At 42.7% G+C, this 20,795-nt stretch overlaps 1 protein-coding gene across 1 annotated transcript in view; it reads left to right on the top strand.

The window, feature by feature from the left end:
- The first annotated feature begins 8,667 nt into the window (after positions 1 to 8,667).
- Positions 8,668 to 20,795, top strand: part of LOC101156497 (transmembrane protease serine 9) — a 133,974-nt gene continuing 121,846 nt past the window's right edge. The window contains exons 1-4 of the mRNA XM_078951915.1: positions 8,668 to 8,783; positions 10,407 to 10,427; positions 11,235 to 11,394; positions 11,670 to 11,938. Of these exons, the coding sequence (XP_078808041.1) occupies positions 8,732 to 8,783; positions 10,407 to 10,427; positions 11,235 to 11,394; positions 11,670 to 11,938 (502 nt within the window). The 5' untranslated portion in view covers positions 8,668 to 8,731. The remainder of the gene's footprint in view (positions 8,784 to 10,406; positions 10,428 to 11,234; positions 11,395 to 11,669; positions 11,939 to 20,795) is intronic.

Genomic DNA, 20,795 nt, shown 5'->3' with positions numbered 1-20,795 from the left:
TCAGCAGCTCTGCACCAGAACATCATCAAGATCTTCTGAGGTCCATCTCCCTGTAGATTTTCACGTCCTCTTAGTCTCATCTGGATGAGGCTCATCTGCTGGACTTTAAATATGTAGTTGTAGGGTAAGAAAGGCTAATTCTCTCTAACAGTTCTGATACATGGCCTGTCCATCCTGGTGGAGAATCCCTCCTTCATGTAGACACCCCTGAGGTTTTTTCTTTTTCTTCTGGAATCCATTTTTTAGGATTTTTTCTTTACCGAGAAGGAGGGTCAAAGGGCAGGGATTCTCGGTTTAGTTTAGTCTGTTTGGTTTAGTTTAACCATTAACAATGAAAGTCCAGGACTTAATGTTCTTTATGATTGATATTTATTACACAGTTACCGGTTCAAAGGCCATTGAGACGACTATTGTTGTACGATTGGGCTATATAAATAAAATTGAATGGAAAAGTCAGACTGTCATGACTTGTCAAAGCTAGACAGACCCAGACGCTGAAACCCAGAAGGAAGACAGGAGGTGAGTGAAGGTAAATAATAGATTTAATTTTTCCAGCGGATGAATTTGTCCTGTTGTGGCGGGGAATGGCAGGAACGGCAACTCCAGATGAGAGGGTGGATCTTGACGTGGCTGGAGGTTCGACTGTGGCCCGTGGCGTGGCTGGAGGTTCGGCTGAGGCCAGAGCTGAGGCCTGATGTATGGAGCGTTGAGAGGAGGTAGGTAACTCCGGGGATAACTCCGCTTGGGCTGAAGCTGAAGCTGGCGTCCACTCGTGGGATATGTAGGTCCTGGACATAGAAAGACTAGAGTTTAGACGAGGGTAAAGATACGTAACAGGAAAACTTGAAAGAGACCAGACAAGCACCATCATGGGCAACGAACTAGCATTGAATTCTGGTCCTGGCGCTCCTTAAGTAGGTCTGGCAGGTTGATGAGATGAGTGAACGCAGCTGGGACGAATCAGTGGCCAAGCAGAGAGGGGAGGGGGAAGATAGCTGACAGAGGCACCATGACACAGACTTTTCTTTAAAAACAAACATATTGTCTGTATTGCAGTCTTGTGATGTGTATCGTTTCACCACAGTCTGTCCAATGCAAAGCCCCAGGAATTGAAGCAAAAGCCATTTAGTCGTTTTGTTTGGAGCTTTAAGGATTCATTCTTGAGTCTGCTTGATAGATTTATATGCGGTTTGAGCCAAGATGTCCTGACCACAAACACCAACTCCATGTGGAATACAAACAGACCATTCATTTAAATGGGACTTCATTTAGGGTATTTTAGGGTTGTGTGTACCTTTCCTCTGACATGATTCAATAGTCATTTCAATACTTGGTCCAAGAATCAATCCACAGAAGATTCAGCTGTGTGACAACATAAATTAATACAATCTAGATATTTATTCATTATTTGGTGATTAAAGCCATAAAAGTTATAAATGAAAGTGCTTTTAACAAAGAAATTCTTTATTTTTTCCCACATGCACTTTTTATTTTAATCAACCAAACCAAAATGTCTGAAGGACATAACAGCTTCAAACCTAAAAACCTGCATTTTGGCTTTTTTAGACTGTTTTGTTCCTTAAACTGTGTCATATTAACTAATCAGGTCTTGTTTGAAGTGCTGTAAAACATAAAGCACATGTTGACGGTTAAAGAGATGCTGATGACTTTCTCAGACTAGGGCGAATTTTCTACATCTCTTTTTTTTTACTTGTCCTGTCCAACAGCTGAGCAAACAGATGAGAGCTTTTACAACATGGGGTTATGAAACTTCTGACACACAAGGTGTTATATTTGAATAAACCCCTTTTGTAATTTAGACTCAACTCTATTCATGTTAATTATGTTTGTAACAATTTTTTGTTGGACCGGATGGAAAAGAGAAGGGGGGAAAAAGAGAGAGGGATGTGTGTGTGTGTGTGTGTGTGTGTGTGTGTGTGGGGGGGGGGGGGGGGGGGTAGGAGGGTGATTATAGAGGGGGGGGGGGGTAAATCATAAAGCATTACAAATCAACAAGTTTCTGGATGTTTCTAATCATTACTGTCAGATTTAGAAGTATAACAAATCTAAAAGGGGCGGGGCCTGTTCACACATACCTGTTGTCCCCAATAATGTTCACACACAAACAAGTCAAGATGTACATAATACAACCATTGTTCACACACGCATACTTATACATTCCGACTAACACATGTGAAACATTTCATTTAGTCACTCAAACTATTTGTGCAGAGGTGAGCTAACACCTGTGCTCCTGTGAGTGTTTCTGTTCTTCTAAAATGGATGATGGAATGTAAAAAGAAGGAGGGAGAGCAACCACATCCACCACCCAGGCCAGGGGCAGCAGGACCGCCACGGGAGCCAAAGAGCAGGGAGGCATGGGGGGACAGAGAGTGTTCCAGCCCAACCAGGAGAACATCTCTAATCCTCTACTAATAATCCTCTACTCAAATACATTCTTAGCTTTTATTGTTAAAGTTAAAAATATATACCGGTACATATTTTTTTTCAGGGAGTTCTATTGGAGTCATGATTGGAAAAATAAGTGTGTGTGGGGGGGGGGGGGGGGGGGGGAGTGCAGCATTTCCCATAATTTCCAAAGCGGCACCTGAATCTGTGTGTTTGTTGCTTCAATTATGATGATTTTCTTTGCATTTTTGCAGTGGAGCAGCACTTGTTGGTGCCATTATTCTACCAACGTGACACCAAAACTGAAAACAATTAAACTGGTTGCACCTGCTTCGAAAGTGTCTTTTAGCTTGTCTTACATTTGAACATATTTCATCCTGACAGCAGCATTCTCACATCTTTGTTGACATAGTTATGTCTGACAGATTCAGTCCTACGTATTTTCTTATCAACGTTTTTATCTCATTTTTTACATTTTAATGCTATGAGGTTTTGTTTAAAGAAAAGAACTTCATAAAACTTGAAATAAAAGGAAAAGATTTTAATTTATTTTTTGACAGTTCTTCTGGAATTTCCTTCCCTCTGGCAGACATTTTATGACTTACTTCATATGCAACAATTTTACCTTTTGGACAAACATTTAAAACAGAAAGCAGAGTGGAGCGGTAAAGAAACAGAAACATGTGAGAACAGTCTTGATTGACAGTGAACATTTTTGCTAATTCTGCTGCTGTAATGGCAGCACTTTCCATCTGACAGCAGTCTGTTCAGACTGGAATCAGTCAGTTCTGTTTCATGACATCACTCTGATGCACTAAACTGTAGATTTTTGGGTAAAAAACTTTTTTTGCCCCAGCAGACTGATGGAGCTGGCAGTTTGTCTGGATCTGTTTCTGCTTCCAAGGAAACTCCAACACACATCAACTGTGTTTCTCTGTCATAGAATCATGAAGATCTAGATGTGGACTTTGCATGTTCTTCCATAAACACGTCCCATTTACCACTAGATCATCCTGTTGACCAACTGAGAAGCAGTGTCTGCATTTTGCAGCTGAAGCAGCAGAAAACGTCTCTTCTTTGTCCGTTTCCAGTGACTTTAGCCGCCATTATTTCCATGTATTAAAACATGAACCAACAAGTCTGCTTACGTCTTTGACAGCATTTGTGCACATCTCCTGTGACGACAGATTACAGGTGTTCTTTAGGACTTTTCTTTGTTTCAGGTCAGACTTAAAAATAGACGCTTTTTAAGCCTAAGTGTGCCGTGCTGTGAATCAGTCTTGGAGAAGCATCTTGTTTATTTGCCCATGACAGTGGCTGGTGCAGTTAGACCAGTTTGGAGTTTTCTAAAAAAATACTTCTTGGGGACTTAATGGTGACAGCGATAACCTCCCTACAGTCTGCTCTCAGTGCAAAAACCAGGAAATGGCAGGGCTCCTTTGACGATGAATCACATGGAAAGAATGCTGTGAGAGTAGTTTGTTGTTGAAGCATTAAGTGCATAAGGTTCATAGTCTTAAAAAAAACACAAATTAAAGCTGTGATGTTGATCAATTCACGCTATTTATTAATATTTTAAAGATCATAAACTTCATCTGTTTGTTGTTTTGATTGAAACACTTCATCATTTTTTCCAGGAAGAAGTTCTTCCTGAAAGGTTGTGATTCAGTTACGGAAAAAAAAGTCGTCTTTTGTTTCCATGAGCTTTTTTTCGTTGTTTCAACCAGCAGAAATGATGTCTAAAATAAAAGTTAGCATTTTACAAAACTGTGTTTTTCATGGTTTTACATGTTCCCCACAGGACAACAGGACTTGAGCTGCACAGTGCGTTATTTATTACAACATCTATTGAATCTTTCGTTTTTGAGCAGCGTACACGTCATTACCAGTAATCCCTTAATAAAGTAATGGATTACAGTCATTTTTGCTGTGAATAATTGAAAGAGTGCACTAATAGCAAGTTTATTCTGGGTTCAGGTTCAGCAGGTTTTTCTGTGTTTCTTTACTTTCAACGTTAAGCAGCTTTTATGACTAAACTGCAGCAGCAAAGAAAAATGAAGCATTTTGTTGCAATTTCTGATCGTCACACAGACCCGTCTGATAGAAAATGAGCAGAGAAACACACAGACTAGTACTTTAAGGGTGTAACGATTCATTTTCACAGTCAGATTCATATCATAATTTGTGGTTGATCTGGTTCAGAGTGTAATATTTGTCCAATTTGTTCAGATTTAATCTGATTCACTGACCTAAAATGGATCCAGGTCTAGCTGTGATTTTATTTGTTCATACTGTTAAATATTTTCTTTCTCTTTTTTTGTCCTTTAAAACCATTTTTTAAATAAACAGGCAGACTTAAGAAGGTTTTTGGTGTTTTTTAGCTTCATCTATGTTTGTTTCAGTAGCATTCGGATCTGCAGTTGGAGAAAATGCAACATGCGGAGAAACTTACAGTGTCCAAAGTAGGGGAGTAATGATTTATTTTAACAACAATTTGATTCGATATTTGCATTTGCTGATACAATTGAAAGTCGATATTGGTTAATTTTGAAGTACAGGTGAAGTTTTCCAGATTTCTTGTATTTCTTGCAAGATAATCAAGTGTAAAATAAATATGTGTCCAAACAAACAAGTAAACAAGAATGAATGCCAAATCCATTCACATTTTAGTTTCCAAAAGTTGTTGTGGGCTGAACAAAGAGTACAGCCAAATTTGAGCAGGTACACTGTAGCTTCCATCGTCCGGACTTTCCGAAATGGTTAAGGTAAGAAAACTACTCTCACTAGGAAATGGCAGAGCTAAAATAATATTAACAATGGATTAGATTTTTCTGCACTTTTCCAGAGGCTCAAAGAGCTTACAGTGTGTCCATTATTCATTCACTCCTCATTCATACTTCACATTCACGGGCGGCCGTGGTGCAGCGGTAGGGCGGTCGACTCATGATCGTAAGATTGCAGGTTCGATTCCCGCCTTGCACGCCCATGTGCCGAAGTGTCCTTGGGCAAGACACTGAACCCCACCTTGCCTCTGGTGGGAGGTTGGCGCCAGTGTTTGGCAGTGGAGCCGCCATCAGTGTGTGAATGTGTGTGTGCATGGGTGAATGGGACTGTGACTGTAAAGCGCTTTGGGCCTTCGTAAGAAGGTAGAAAGCGCTATATAAGTATACGCCATTTACCATTTACCATTCATGCTCATTCACACACCAGTGGAGCCACATTGGAGTCATGGAGGGTGAAGTGTCCTCCCAAGGACACAAAGATGGTTGACCGGGGGGAGCGGGGATCAAACCACCGAGCCTTAGATCATTGGACGACCTGCTCAACCACCTGAGCCACTGCCACCCCAAACTACATATCACTACAGTACCCATTGAGTACAGTAGAACTGTATTGTCTAATGACTGTTCTGTAGGACTGTACAAATAATATAAAGTATGTTTCACGTATTTAGGAAATGTATACCTACTTCGTATTTACAGTATTTTACTATTTAATTGGCAGAACTGAAAGATTTCCAACACAAGTTGGTCGGGAACATAGAGTAAGCCTATCAACACTGGACCATGTCTGGCACAGAAATCATCTCAGGATGAAGCAGGTCTACAGGTTGTCATCCGAACTTACAGCGCGGAAAATAAGTATTGAACATGTCAACTCAGAAAGAGTCAAAGAATTATATAACAATGTGCAAGTGAGTCCCACAATTGATGTATATTGTAAACATATGTTTTAATATTGAATTCATAATGATTGTGCTTCACAATAGTGACCACTTCATGTCTATTTCTGATATTTTCATGTGTGTTTCAGAGAGTCCTGGAGCCAGAGGTGGCTGCAGAGGAGCACCAGTTCATCGTCATTGATGCGGTCGGGTTCAACCTGACAAAGAGACAATAAAGAGGAAGGAATATCATTGGCCAGTATGCCATTGTTGAAGTCCCTGCCCAACGCGGAGGGAACATCCCAATGTGTGCAGCGCTTACCCACCATCACCATGCTACCCTTGGCCCCTACAACACCGCCCATCTGATCACAATCCTAGACACACTACACAACACACTCATTCCATCAGATCAGGTAGATGGCCCAGAGCAGCTCAGGTACGTTGTCATTTGGGACAATGTAAGTTTCAACAGGGCTGTTCTGGTTCACAACTGGTTCACTGCCCACCTACGCTTTTTAGTTGTTCATATTTTCAATTCCTCAATCCTATTGGGCAATTTTACATTCATCGATCGTATTGAGGGATTTTTTTCTGCCTGGAGATGGAAAGTGTAAGAACAAAATCCATAAACAAGTTTACCGTTTCTCCAAGCTATGGAGGACGCATGTGAAGATATAGCAGCTGATTGTTGGGTTCAACAACCTCCTACATCAGAATAACAATAAAAAGGAAAGAAAGACAACAGACCAAGGAACCTTTTTAGGAGGAGAACGAACAGAGATAATACCTAGCAACAATCTCTCTCCACTCTGGCGCATATTCCTGTCGCCTCCTCTTTTATTAAGTTTGTTGGGTTTTCCCTAATTTACATATCTGCTGAGCTCCAAGGAGGGGAAACAGATAAAAACACAGCTGCAGCGCTATCAGAAACAATAATGCAACATGTCCATCCTTTCAGAGTCTTCCCACATCATCTCTGGCCCTGCAAAGCCTTTTCTCACGGAAAACTAACACAGAGCGTCCTTTTATCCAGGTCTGGAAGCAGACAACATGCTGATCTTGGGGTTTCACCTTCACCACCCTGTGAAACAGAACTTGGACACAAACACTTCTGCAAACATGATTATATTACCTACATAGCTTTCATAATATGACATAACTGATATACATTTTTCCAACACTGATGCTTTTCATGGCTGAATTCGCCATGCTAGGCGATATTTTCCCCACTGCTTGACAGGGAAAACATTGCCTGGGATGTGGATGAGGTGCTGTGGCCAGACCGCGACAGAGAGAGGATGCAACATAGTTTATTTATTTTTTCTGTGACTGTAACTTCTTCTGTTTTGTATGTAGTGGATATTCTGTTGGTTGGGAATGGGATGTACACATTGTTTTTGCCTGAAATATGTAATAAACTTCTACCATGTATTTGTGTGTTCCGTGTATAAAAATAACATTGTCAATATCTTACAACACACTTATGTAAATACTGTCTGTAGTAAGTGTAACATTGAATCAAGAAAAAGCCCAAGTCATTATGATGAATGGAGAAGAAGTGTTTTCCATTCATCATAGTGTTCAGCTGGTTCCTGTAAACGTCTATGGTGGTATGTGTGTGTCATTTGAAAACACAGCCCCATTTTCAGAGGACGTTACATTGTTTTAAATGTAAAGTTTGATTTTGCAGCAGAATTGAGGGGTTTTGCCCACTTTGTGTGTGTGTGTGTTTTTATTTGTGTGTAGAGTTCTGAGAAAATGAGGCATGCTCTCAGAAAATGTGTAAAAACAGTTAAGTAAAACTGTAATTTTCTTCCACCTTGTCCTCCATTCGTTAACCTGATTGACGGTTACGAGAACACCTAAAAGCTTCAGGAGGAAACCTGCAGACTCACACCTGTGAACACAGTTTGACACAAACATGAGGAACAGCTGCCTGGTTCCTTACAAATGAACTTGTGACCAGAATCAGGTTACAAACATATTTTTAAACGCATCAAAGATAACATTGTCAGAAGACAAAGTTTAGCTCGCCTAACCACATTCTGGCTGTGCAACAAGCAAAAAACAGCACAAAGCCAGACGTTTCTTTTGTCATTCAACTCTTTATTCAAAAGCTTCAGGAGTACCAGCTTTAAAACCACACTATTAAGATTCATTGAGCTTAACTTTGTGTTATAAATTAGATGTTAAATCATTAAGCACATTACTTGGACGTGTAATTGTGTATTTTTTTAGCCTACACAGTGTTGTGTTGCTGTAGATTTGAGCTGTTTGGTTCTCATGGAACATGAGGTTTCTCCGTTTATAGAAAGAACTTCTGTGATGATCCAGAAAGTCTTTTTAAAAAAGATAAAGTTTTTCCCGAAAACCTTGAAGTAAATCAAACATCAGCCGTGTGGATTTATTTTGTAAAGAGGAGAATCACCTTGTCACTGAAATTATTTGAACATTTTACAAAAAAATGTAAAATTGTAGCAGCGGAACTATTAAAACAACAACTTTTTAGCTTTTGGAAACAGCCTCTTAAAAAGAAGAGGAACAGGTGAGGTTTGGAGGCGTGGCTAAGAGGTAGCTAAGAGGGGAACAGGGCGTGATTAAATGACAGGAAGATTATTTATTCTGTAGCTCAGCTGGTGTTGAACACTTCCAGTTATGTCTTTCAGGGTGATCCTCACAGCAGCTGTGCTGACTCTGCTGACACAAGGTAAGAAGCTGCTCAGTGAGTTGGAGTCCTGGAAGATCTGCCTTTCAGAGAGCTGACAGGCAGCAAAGGAAGTTTTTCCTTCATCCAGTGGAAGGCATGATTCTCAGCTTTGACAGGAATGCTGGTGCTTTTTCACGGTTCACATCTTTTTCAGGAAGTGTGTTTAATCTTTAGCTCAATGCTGAGTCAAGCAGAGCGTCATGGAGACGGACTGAATTCAAACATAGCCGGAACTGGAGATTAATTCTGTATTTGTGGTCACAAAACTTAAGAAATGTATGTCAAGTGACACAAAATAGAGAAAATATTTTCTAGAAGGATGCACCTGCAAACACCTGTGCAGATAAGGCAGTTAAAGAAGATCTTGGAGAGTGAGAGGATGTCTGAGGAATGGAGGAGAGGTGTCCTGGTCCCATTTTTAGGAAGATGGGAGATGTTTGTGGAAAAAGCTAATGAGTTTCACTGTGAAGTTAGTGAAAACTAGGCTGAAGTCAGAAGTAAACATTTGGGAGCAACAGTTTAGTTTCATGGAGAGAAAGAGAACCACAGGTGCAATATGTGCTTTCAGGATGTTTCTGGAGAACAACAGAGAAGATCAGGAGGAGCTGCACTGTTTCTTTGCAGATCTAGAGTAAGACTATGACAGGTGGAGGTGGGACTGCACCAAAGTTCAGCTTTCAGCTCCTTTATGTCTGCTGTGGTGATGGACAGACTGACAGATGAGGTTAGACAGGAATCTCTGGATCATGATGTTTGCAGATGATGTTGTGTTCTGTAGTGAAAACAGGGAGGAGTTGGAGGAAGATCAGCTGCAGCAAGAAATAGTATCTATATGTAAATTAGAGGAACTCTAGTGGAACGTGAAGGGGAGAAGGTGGAGGATTGAGGGTACTGAGGCATGCGGAAGTAGCTTGGAACAGGTGCACAAAGGTTTCAGGTGAGATCTGTGACACCTGAATGAAAGGAAAGGCGTAGAAGACTGTGGTGAGAGCCGTCATGTTGTTGGTTTAGCGAAGACCAGTGGACGGAGTTCATGGATGCAGTAAACTGAGGTCATGAGGTAGGAGGATGCAGAGGAGAGACGGATGATCCACCATGGGTGGCGCCCTCTAAAGGAAGCAGCAGAAAATACATTTTCTAGAAAGTTTCAATGATTAGTTTCAGCAGCAGCAGCTTAGGCCTTCATCCAAAGAGACAACATTTTTCCACAATTGAGGCTAATGTGGATTAAATGTTTGGCCTGAGGACACAATGTCAATGTTTGGAATTGAACCCCTGACCAAAGCTTCTTTTTAACACTTCTATTTATTTACTACTTTCAGCGTCAGATGGCAAAAGCTTCAAAACTTTCCTCTTTTAGCAGAAAACATTTATCAGTTTTATAGTTAAACATCATTTATTTGTAGAGTCTGCTGCTTTCATAATAAACTATTTGTGAGAAAAACATAGTTTGGTCTGCACGAACCTTTGACATTCAAAAAATGTAAGATGACGAATTATGCTGAGTCTAAGTGAACAATGTGCAGAACTAAATAGATGATGTATTTTCACTGTCCTTTAAAAAAGACTGCATTAAATCTTAATTGATTGTTTAATTAATCATTTGTTTTCTTTTTTATTCAGAGTGTGTCTCACAGTTAGCGGGTAAGTTAACATAATTATTACATTTTCAGATTCAAAGGCCATGTTTTCCACTTTTCTAAATTTTAATTTCGAGGTAAAACTGAAAACTACAAAAGGCCTTTAAATATTAAAAAAACAAATGCATTTCTTTTTGTTTATTCAACAATTACATTTTCTATAAGACAATATACATTTACTCATTTTATTTTGAATTAATAACAGTTTAAAATAGTTTTTAAGCCATTAATCAAACTAGATTTGACATATGTGTGTATGTTATGTTACATTACGTAATAGTTTTTTTCATGCATTTTTTGCACGGATGTGTTTTAATATTTGAAAGGGTTTTAGTTAAGGCCTTTAAAATGCAGCATAACTTGTGAAGAGAGTTTCATAAATTTGGTTTGATGATAAATTTTAATGAGTACTGCGGGACAATAACTGAAGATTCTCATTTCGATGTTTCCTTTTGTTAAACAAAATACAACTTAACTATTGCCAATAGAGAAAATATTTAAGATGATTTGTCCTTAATCAAACTGTTTTAACATATTATCAGTTTTGAAAAAAATAATGGAAGAGAATGGTCACCTGATAGGTTCAATGTCTGATTCGGTGAAACCATGAATGAGAGCAAATAACAGAAGGAACCATTTACTGTTCATTCTCTTGAAATTAGCTTTCTTAAAAGACACTTTCAAGTGTTAAAAAGCAAATTAAAAAGAAAAACTTCCCTTTAGGAGAAAAAAGCTTCTTAATTTGTGGGGGATTTATGAACTCCAGCAGTTTCTGAGTCCACAAAAACCAAACCAGTACTTTTCTTTGCAGTTTGTGGTGTGGCAAATCTGAACACCAGGATTGTTGGAGGACAAGATGCTCCTGCAGGGTTCTGGCCTTGGCAGGTCAGTCTGCAGGGATCTTCACACTTCTGTGGAGGATCCCTCATCAACAACCAGTGGGTGCTGACGGCTGCTCACTGCTTTCCAAGGTAATCAACAATAGTGGAACTGGTCATTCATCATCAGAATTTGAGTTATTTATTGGCGTCTCTTCTTGTTTTGATTCTAAATTCAGACAAAAGCAATCCTGACAGAAAAAAAGCTTCATAAGAAACAATAGACCACAAATAACTTTAAAGCTCATCAATTTCTGAATCCTTTGTCTTTGATTCCCTACAGTTTTCTTCTGTAATTTAATGAAAGAACCAATTGAGAACAATGTCTCCAATCAAACGTCACAAAAGGTTTCTGTTTTCTTTCTCAGTGGCAGTGCATCTGGTGTGAACGTAGTTCTGGGTCTTCAGAGTCTGCAGGGATCAAACCCCAACAGTGTGTCTCAAACAATAAGAACTTTAATCATTCATCCGGACTACAACTCAGAGACATCGGATAACGACATCGCCCTCCTGCAGCTCTCCTCAGCAGTAACCTTCAACAACTACATTACTCCAGTCTGTCTGCCTTCCATCGGCAGCACCTTCTACAGCGGCGTCAACACCTGGGTCACCGGCTGGGGAGCCATTAGAAGTGGAGGTCAGTTAGTCACTGAAAAACATCTTGATTTTCTATTATTAAGGCAAATTTTATTACAGTTATATTTATAGACCTTCATGGTGGTTAGGACATCATAGCGAGGAGCTCCTGGTTTGAATTTTGACTCTGTGTGGAGTTCCCATGTGTGCTCTTTAGTCACATGATCTGCCAAAGACTTAAAGCTCTATCCCATAACAACTGCATGACAAAACAATATTTTGCTAAACAAATCAGATTTCTTTATTTACTTAGAGGTTCAAAAAGATGAATAAAGCCTAAAGGCTAGACGCGGGTGGTGGTTAAGGGTGAGCCCATGACAAAGCAATGCTCCAGGTGGAGGATGGGATGGAGGAGGGCAGATGAACCATCTAAAATGCAGAGATATAAACGTCCATGAAATTATAAGTAAATAGGTTATAGGAAGTTGCACAGACTAATGACGTACGGATGACGCTGTTGTACGGTGTCCTTACGCCACACTCTGGACGTTAGTAAGATGCCGCACGAGGTGTGCATGTGATACAAAAGTGCCCGTAGAACGCCCATACACTCAAACAAATATTGCACACAGGCACATAGGGCCCCGGGATCTGGATGGGAGGGGTATGCTGGCGGGGCTCACTGGGGATGCCCCTCTCTGGGTTCTCGTTGGCACCCACCCTCCTCCCTGCTTTTTACTTGCATATTAGACACTCTGATTCATCTAGGGCCTTGTGGAGAGGGTCTGGTGTAGGGGGGCACGGTGAAACATCCGTGCTCACCTTTCGCTGGCCCCCCCACAATTTTAACTTCCTCTGTAGACACACACACTGCATGCTAGCAGCACACACACAGCAAATACACACCACTCACAGAGGGACTCCAGAGTGGGGGGCTTTGCGGCTTGGCAGCGGTGGAGCCCCCCACACTGGTGACCTCCTATTTTACCTGCAGCACACACACAGCACTCCCACACCTCCATACATGGGTGGGGTCGGGGGGGGGCGGCCGGTCTTCACCCGCCTGGTCCTCTCAGGGCGGCCGGGCTTATGGGTGTCCTGTCGGCTGCGGGAAAGGTCGGGCATGCGGCGCTGGGGGTCGGCCGGCTGGGGGGGGGGGTTACTGCTTGGCGGCGGGGGTAGGGAGGGTAACCAGATGATTGTGAGTATGTGTGTGTGAGTGCATGGGTAGGACCGACCTGGGGGCTGGCTCGCTGGGACCCTCTGGGGCTTTCCCTCCCCATCACAGAGAGGGGAGGGCACTGAGAGGGTTGGGGAGGGGGGGTCAGATATTATGGCGGGGGGGGGGGGGGGGGGTTGTAGTGCGTAGGGTTTTAGGGGGGTGGCTGTGGCTGTGGGTGCGTGGCGATCCCTGGGTTGCTAGGGTCGCGTGCCTGGGCTGGCTTGCGGGGACGGGGCGCCGGTCGGGTGGTGGCCGGCTCATGGGTTCCGGGGGCCCTGGCTTCGTCCCTGGCCTTTGTCTCGGTGTCCGGCGCCCGGTGGCCCCCATGGCCACCGCCTGGTACGGCTAAGCGCTCCTGTCTTGTGGCCTGGGGGCTGGACACTGGGTTCGCTTGTGCCTCTGGGCATTGGGGGGGCCCCTGTAGGGGGGCCCTCTCTGTGCCTGGCTGGTGGGGTGGGCGGTCCCCTCCTCCTCCCCTCCCGGGCTGCCTGGGTCCGGATGCTGGGGGGGCTTCTGGCCTGGGGGGCTCTCCTCCCCTCTCCTGGTCTGGCTGGTCTGGCTGGGTAGGATCTGGCTCCCTTTATGAACACACGGTTCACGTCGGCAGCATGCATGTATCTCCACCCCCACGTGCACGTGCACGTGCACACTGCCACACTGCTCCCTGTCTGCTTCATCCCTCCTCCTTACCTACAGTGTATTGATGGACAGTTTTTTTTTTTTTCGCTCATCTTAGTGTCAAATTTTCACCTTTGATGTAACATTCGTCTTTCCAGCAGATCTGGTATAATTGTTACAGCTTAAATTAATAACTTAGTCAAATCAGTGCTTGTATCCCCCACCTTTTCACCTTTCTTCCTTTTACTCTCTTCCACCCTCCCCTCACATTCTTCCCCTCTCCCTCCCCACACACACTAAATGTAACAAATAAATAAAAAATAATACGACAAAAAGGGGTTTATACAAATCTACACTCTAGTTTCTTGAAGCTATATAACCTCTTTTTGTGATAGTAAAACCTGTCCAACACAAAAAGCCTTCAGCTCTAATCTGTTTGCTCAGCTGTTGGACAGAACAAGTTAAAAAAAAAAAAAAAAAAGAACGCCCATACACTATGATTGTCCAATTTCATCATTTCTAACAGTCAGGCTGAATGTCAGGTACTTGCATGGAGTGCTCATTTACCACATGAATTACCCTTATTGTATAAACAATCACTACGACCTGCCGTCCACAGAATACCCAAAGAAAAATTTGCATGAACATTTTCTCTCTACGGGTTCACTGAGGGGTCTATGACCTTGCCCCTTGTGTGACCCGTTCACGTTTGACCATTTTTCACCACAGACAGCCAATATCCACCAGTTAGGGCAGTTGTGACATTAGGCATTACGTATATTTATCCTCAGTGTTTTAAAAACAGTTACAGTTGCATGAAAACAACTGCATTGACAAAATTCTCATTCCATCCAATCAAAGTTTCTTGTTCTGATCATAGTCAGACCATCCATAGATCCAATCATGCTGAAGAGGACCATTGTCATTACAGCTGAAAGAAAACAATGGGAGACTTTAGGGTGTGACCATTGACTGTATATGAGAACTGGAGTAAGTTATTGTGACATCAGCCATAAAAAATGGTTTACTTCCTGCTCCCACAAAATTAATTTAATTCCGTTGTCACCATGTTGGTGGCGATTGAATTAACAAAATTGCTAATCCTAATCAACATAAGCATTAGCAAAAACAAAAATAAATTAAAGCTACAAGTAGCATTTAGCGGGCCCGAACACGTGCGACCGCACGGCACGAGCGACCGCCCCGTGAGCAACGCCCTGCTCGAGCCATTCTCGTCGTTTTTTCTTGTCCATTCTGGAGCTCCAAGCTATTGTTAATACGACAGCAGCCTGGGGGGGGGGGGGGGGGGGGGCTGTAATCTGTTGCCTTAAGGGACAAAGACTTTTGCATATAGCATGAAAAAAATTCAAGCAATGATGATAATTGCTATCACTGTCCCTAAGGATGAGAACAATAGAACTCATTCAATTTCCACTACAATGTCTAGATGAGTGTCAGCTATGTCTGATAACTTGGCCAATTAGCTGGACCGGGATCTTGCAAAGTGCAGGTGGTTAACGTCCAGTGTGATGAGTCTGTGGACGGCAACAGCACAGCATAGCTTTTGGTTTCCACAAGAGAAGAACTCCTGACACATCTGCCCTAACAGACAACTACAAGAGGAGTTGAAATGTATAACACGGTGAAGGAGTTTTTGTGCAGAAAAAGGTACAATTAGAAAAGCTGGTAGCAGTGACTGCAGATGGGACTCCTGCTATGATCAATAGACAAACAGGTTTCATCACTCACTGTAAAGCTGACCCAGACTTTCCAAAATGTCTGCATTACTGTTGCGTCATTCACCAGCAGGCCTTATGTGCAGAAGTGATTGGCTCTGGACATATAATGACTCTTATTCTGAAAATCGTAAACAACCTCAGCTGCAAAGCAAAACAGCACAGGATTTTTAAGGTGCTATTGGAGGAGATGTCTGTTGAATATGGTGAATATGAACATTGTGAATCTGAACTTGCATTCTTGACTGACATTACTGGAAAACTAAACCACTTGATCTGCGAGCTGCAAGACAATGGCAAAACTATTTTTTTTTTGACCAGCCTGCCTTAGCCAGTGTTTTTCTTGTGGGGATCTTTTCTGCCAGGGCTTGTCAGCTTGGTCAGTGGATGTTGCTGCAGTTGTCTCCCTTGCTGGGACAGCTGGAGTTAAACACAGCAGCTCACGGCTCTGAAGTGGACCCCGTTGCTGTCCCAGTCTGGATGGGCACTGTGGCGATGTTCCAATGGCCAGGCTGGCTCCTGGTATAAAGAGATTCCCAAATACCATTTCCTAACCGCAGAGCCAAGGATGTGTTTACATGTTTAGGTCAAAAATGTGATGGACAGCTTCATGTTGTCTAAACATGCCACCCTGTTATTAATCCAGTTGATATGGTTCTCCATCTGTGTCTAGGTGATAGAAAAGCATTTTTTTTATATTTAGAGCTCTAAGCAAACAAACAGTTGTCTATATAAAAGAGCTTTTACAATTGTGCACTTTTAGCAGGTCTCTGAGTTCATGTGACCAATGTATGGTGGATTTTCACAGACCTTGTTTAAAACTGAAGGTGAGAGAGACTTAGAGAAATGGCTTCATTGTTCTGGAGTACTTTGTTTCATCCACAGAAGAGTAGAATTGGTGATTGATTTTGAAAAGCTGCTGAAAAAAGTATCTTTTTCAAATTGCAATTTCTAACTTGGGTTTTACATTTTGTGTTCCATTTTTTGTGCTTTAATTGGGAAGCATTTGTTATTTGTTTGGTGTTTTTAAGGTTCTGCAAATATACACATCATTTTTTAGAGACATTTGTTATCAGTTGTGTTTGTTGATTTGTAGTTTAATTTCATTGGATGTATAGATGTCGTGTGGGGGGGAGGCTCGAGAGCAGGTAGGACCCAGGCGCAAAGACGGGTGGCAAACGGGTTCAGGGCAAGTGGGTTTATTTAACTAACAAAAAGTGCTGCAGAGCAGGATGACAAAACTAAAAACAAAAACTTACTGTGGCATGGCAAGGGACATGGACGCCAGACAAGAAGACGTGATCAACATGAGCAGAAGTTAATGGACCAGCACAGGAGGAAGGCAGAGACAAGACTTATATACAGACAGGGCAGACAAGACACAGGTGAACACGATTAGGGCAGATGGGGACCAAAGGAAGTAAAACTCAAGAAACATGACAAGACAGGAAACCTTTCAAAATAAAACAGGAAACAGAACCAAACAAGACAGAACAAGAACTAAAGCGAAAAAAAAAGACAACAAACTGAAACCATGACAATAGAAAGGAAAAGAAGTTCAAACATTGATTATAAAAAAGGATATAAGAGATAAAAAAAAAGAAAAAGGAAAAGAAAAAAGATAAAATATTGATTTAATTGCATTTTGAATGAATAAAAAACAATGATTAATAGAATCAGAAATCAGAAAAAGTTTTATTGCCAGGTTCAGTAGAGCGCACTTTACAAAACGAGGAATTTGACTTGGTGTATAGTGCAATTAAGAATAAGTTAAAAATTAAGTTAACAACAACAACACACTATATACAGTAGAGTAAGGTGAATTAAAGTGGGAGCACAGATGGGCTGGGATGGTGGGGCCTGTAAGTGGCACCGACAGTCCTTTGGTGGGCGGGGGGGGGGGGGGGTCACCTGGGGGAGTTGGGGTTCTGTTCAGCAGGCTGACTGCAGTGGGGAATAAGCTGTTCTTGTGGCGCGAGGTCCTGGTCCTGATGGACCGGAGCCTCTTGCCAGGAGGGAGGGGCCGAAAGAGATTATGTCCTGGATGAGAGGGGTTGGCTACAATCCTGGCTGCCCGCCTCCAGGTCCTGGAGATGTGCAGCTCCTGGAGAGACGGGAGGTGGCAGCCGATCACCTTCTCTGCTGAGTGGATGACGCGTTGCAGCTTGGCCTTGTCTCTGGCCGTGGCCGCAGCGAACCAGACTGTGATGGAGGACGTGAGGGTGGATTCGATGATGGCGGTGTAAAAGTCTACCAGCATCTTTTCAGGGAGGTGAAACTTCTTCAGCTGCCTCAGGAAGTACATCCTCTGCTGGACCTTCTTAGTGATGGAGCTGATGTTCTGCTCCCACTTGAGGTCCTGGCTGATGATGGTTCCCAGGAAGCAGAAGGACTCCACAGAGGTCACCGGGGAGTCACAGAGGATGACAGGGGGGAGGGGGGCTGGGGCCTTCCTGAAGTCCACTGTCATCTCCACTGTCTTCAGAGCATTAAGCTCCAGGTTGTTAGCGCTGCACTATGACACCAGCCTGGCTATTTCACTCCTGTAGGCCGACTCATCTCCGTCAGAGATGAGGCCGATGAGTGTGGTGTCGTCAGCAAACTTCAGGAGTTTGACAGACAGGTGACCAGCTGTGCAGCTGTTTGTGTACAGGGAGAGTAACAGGGGTGAAAGGACACAGCCCTGGGGGGATCCGGTGCTTGTGGTCCGAGTATCTGAGACGAGCTTCCCCAGCCTCACATACTGCTGTCTGTCCGTCAGGAAGTCTGTGATCCACCTGCAGGTGGAGTCAGGCACATTCATCTTGGAGAGTTTTTAATACTAAGTCTAGACAGATTTAACACAGGTTTTTGGATGAAAAAGGATTTTTTATAAATCATCTGTTACACTTTTAAGTCTGAAAAAAATATGGAAGGCAGCAAACACAGATCCCTACCGTTTTTAATTTTTTTGTGCTGATATTTGAAAGATAAGTTATGCAAAAAAATAGGTGTTTGCAGTTTTGCCTAAAAAGACGTTTTCGGACCTTTTTGGATCAAATGTTGTCTAAAAGTTCACCTGTAACTTCAATCATTCTGAATTTTTTTAGGAAAACTAAACCACTTCAACTGTGATCTGCAAGGCAATGGTAAAACTATATTTTTTATGGAACAGCCTGCAGTGTTTCTTGTGGGGATCTTTTCTGCCAGGGCTTGCCGGCTTGGTCGGTGGTTGTTGCTGTTACCAATCCAGTTGATATGGTTCTCCATCTGTGTCTAAGTGATATAATCAGAATCAGAATCGTTTATTGTCATTGTACATGGGGATACAATGAAATTGCAGCAGCCTTGGAGTGAAGGAGTTACATAAAATAAAAATAAAAATAGAATAGAAAAAGAAATACTGTATTTACAACTCTTAACAAAAAATGAACAATATGGACAGAAACTGTTAAATATTAAATATTTGTGAATAAAATAGAATGGAATTACATGAGTTGCTGTGAGCACAGCTTAATAAATATCAAGTTATTGCACAGTGACCCGGTTAGACAGTCAGGATATTGCACGCATTGTAGTAAAATTAGAGTGAGGTGTGGTTGGTGGACGTATGTGCATTCCGTATGATAATTGCCTGTGGAAAAAAGCTGTTTCTTAGTCTGTTTGTCCTGGTTCTGATGGACCTGTACCTCCTTCCAGAGGGCAGCAGTTCAAACAGAGGGAAAGCAGAATGGGTGGAGTTAGTGGTGATGCTAGTCACTCTGCTGAGGCAGCGAGACTGGTAAATGTCCTTCAGTGAGGGGAGGGGGCAGCCGATGATCCTCTGCGCTGTCTTTACCACTCTCTGGAGACTCTGCCGTTCTGCTTCAGTGCAGTGGGAAAACCACACTGTGATGCCATAGGACAGAATGCTCTCAATGGTTGAGCGGTAGAACGTTACCAGCAGCTCCTGGCTGACGTCGTTCCTCCTAAGTTTTCTCAGGAAGTGCAGGCGTTGCTGGGCCTTCCTGATGACAGTCATGGTGTTGTTAGACCATGTGAGGTCAGCAGAGATGGTGGTGCCCAGGAGGGTGAAGCTGTGGACCCTCTCCACACAGTTTCCATCGATGTAGAGTGGGGGTGGATCTGTTCTGTTTTTTCTGAAGTCCAGGATGATCTCCTTGGTCTTGGTGGTGTTCAGGATGAGGTTATTAGCCTGACACCACCTTGAGAGTTTCAGGACTTCGTCTCTGTAGGCCGTCTCGTCGTCCCCAGAGATCAGCCCCACCACAGTAGTGTCGTCTGCAAACTTCACCACGGTGTTGCTGGTGTGGGCTGGTCTGCAGTCTGCTGTGTACAGTGTATACAGCAGAGGACTCAGCACACATCCCTGTGTGGAGCCTGTGCTCAGCGTCCGGGTGGAGGAGAGGTGGGGGTCAAGTTTGACTGTCTGTGGTCTGTTTGTCAGGAAGTCCTTGATCCACGAGCAGGTGAGTGGGTGGAGTCCTAGTTCAGACAGTTTGTTGACCAGAATGTCAGGAATGATTGTGTTAAAGGCTGAGCTATAGTCCACAAAGAGCATCCTGGCGTAGGTGTCTCTGTGTTCCAGGTGGCTCAGCGCAGTGTGGAGGGTGATGGAAATGGCATCATCCGTTGATCTGTTTGCTTTGTAAGCAAACTGGTGGGGGACGAAGATTGGAGGGAGGGAGTCTTTGATGTGTCCCAGGAGCAGCCGCTCCAGACACTTTGTGATGACAGCAGTGAGTGCAACTGGGCGGAAGTCCGTGAGGAAGGCTGTGGATGAGGACTTTTTGGGTATCGGGATGACAGTGGATGACTTCAGGCAAGCAGGGATGAAAGCCTGAGCTAGCGACAGGTTGAAGATTTTTGTGAAGACCTGGGAGAGTTGATCGGCGCAGGCCCGCAGAACCTTTCCGGGAACTCCATCAGGTCCCGCCGCTTTCCTGGGGTTTACCCTGCTGAACATCCGTGCCATCCGTGCCACGTCCATAAAGGCATTGTTTTTATATTTAGAGCTCTAAGCAACCAAACAGTTGTCTATATAAAAGAGCTTTTACAAATGTGCACTTTTAGCAGGCTGAAAAAATTATCTTTTTAAAATTGCCATTTCAAATTTGGGTTTTAAATTTTGTGTTCCATTTTTCTGTGCTTGTATTGGAAGGATTTGTTATTATTTTGTTTAAAAGTGCTACATATTGTATATACACATAATTTATTTAGAGAAATTTGCTATACGTTGTGTTTTTTGGTTTTGTAGTTTAATTTCATTGGATTTATATTAAGGAAAAGAAGTTGCAGCATTGATTAAAAAAGGATAAAAGAGACATTTACTGTCTAAGTCTTATGTTACATCTGTAGAACTG

Source organism: Oryzias latipes, chromosome 8 (assembly GCF_053564925.1).
Source record: "Oryzias latipes strain Hd-rR chromosome 8, Olatipes_Hd-rR_3.1".
Taxonomy (NCBI): domain Eukaryota; kingdom Metazoa; phylum Chordata; class Actinopteri; order Beloniformes; family Adrianichthyidae; genus Oryzias; species Oryzias latipes.
The sequence above is the reverse complement of the archived record's forward strand: the minus strand, read 5'-3'. Positions and strand labels throughout refer to the sequence as shown.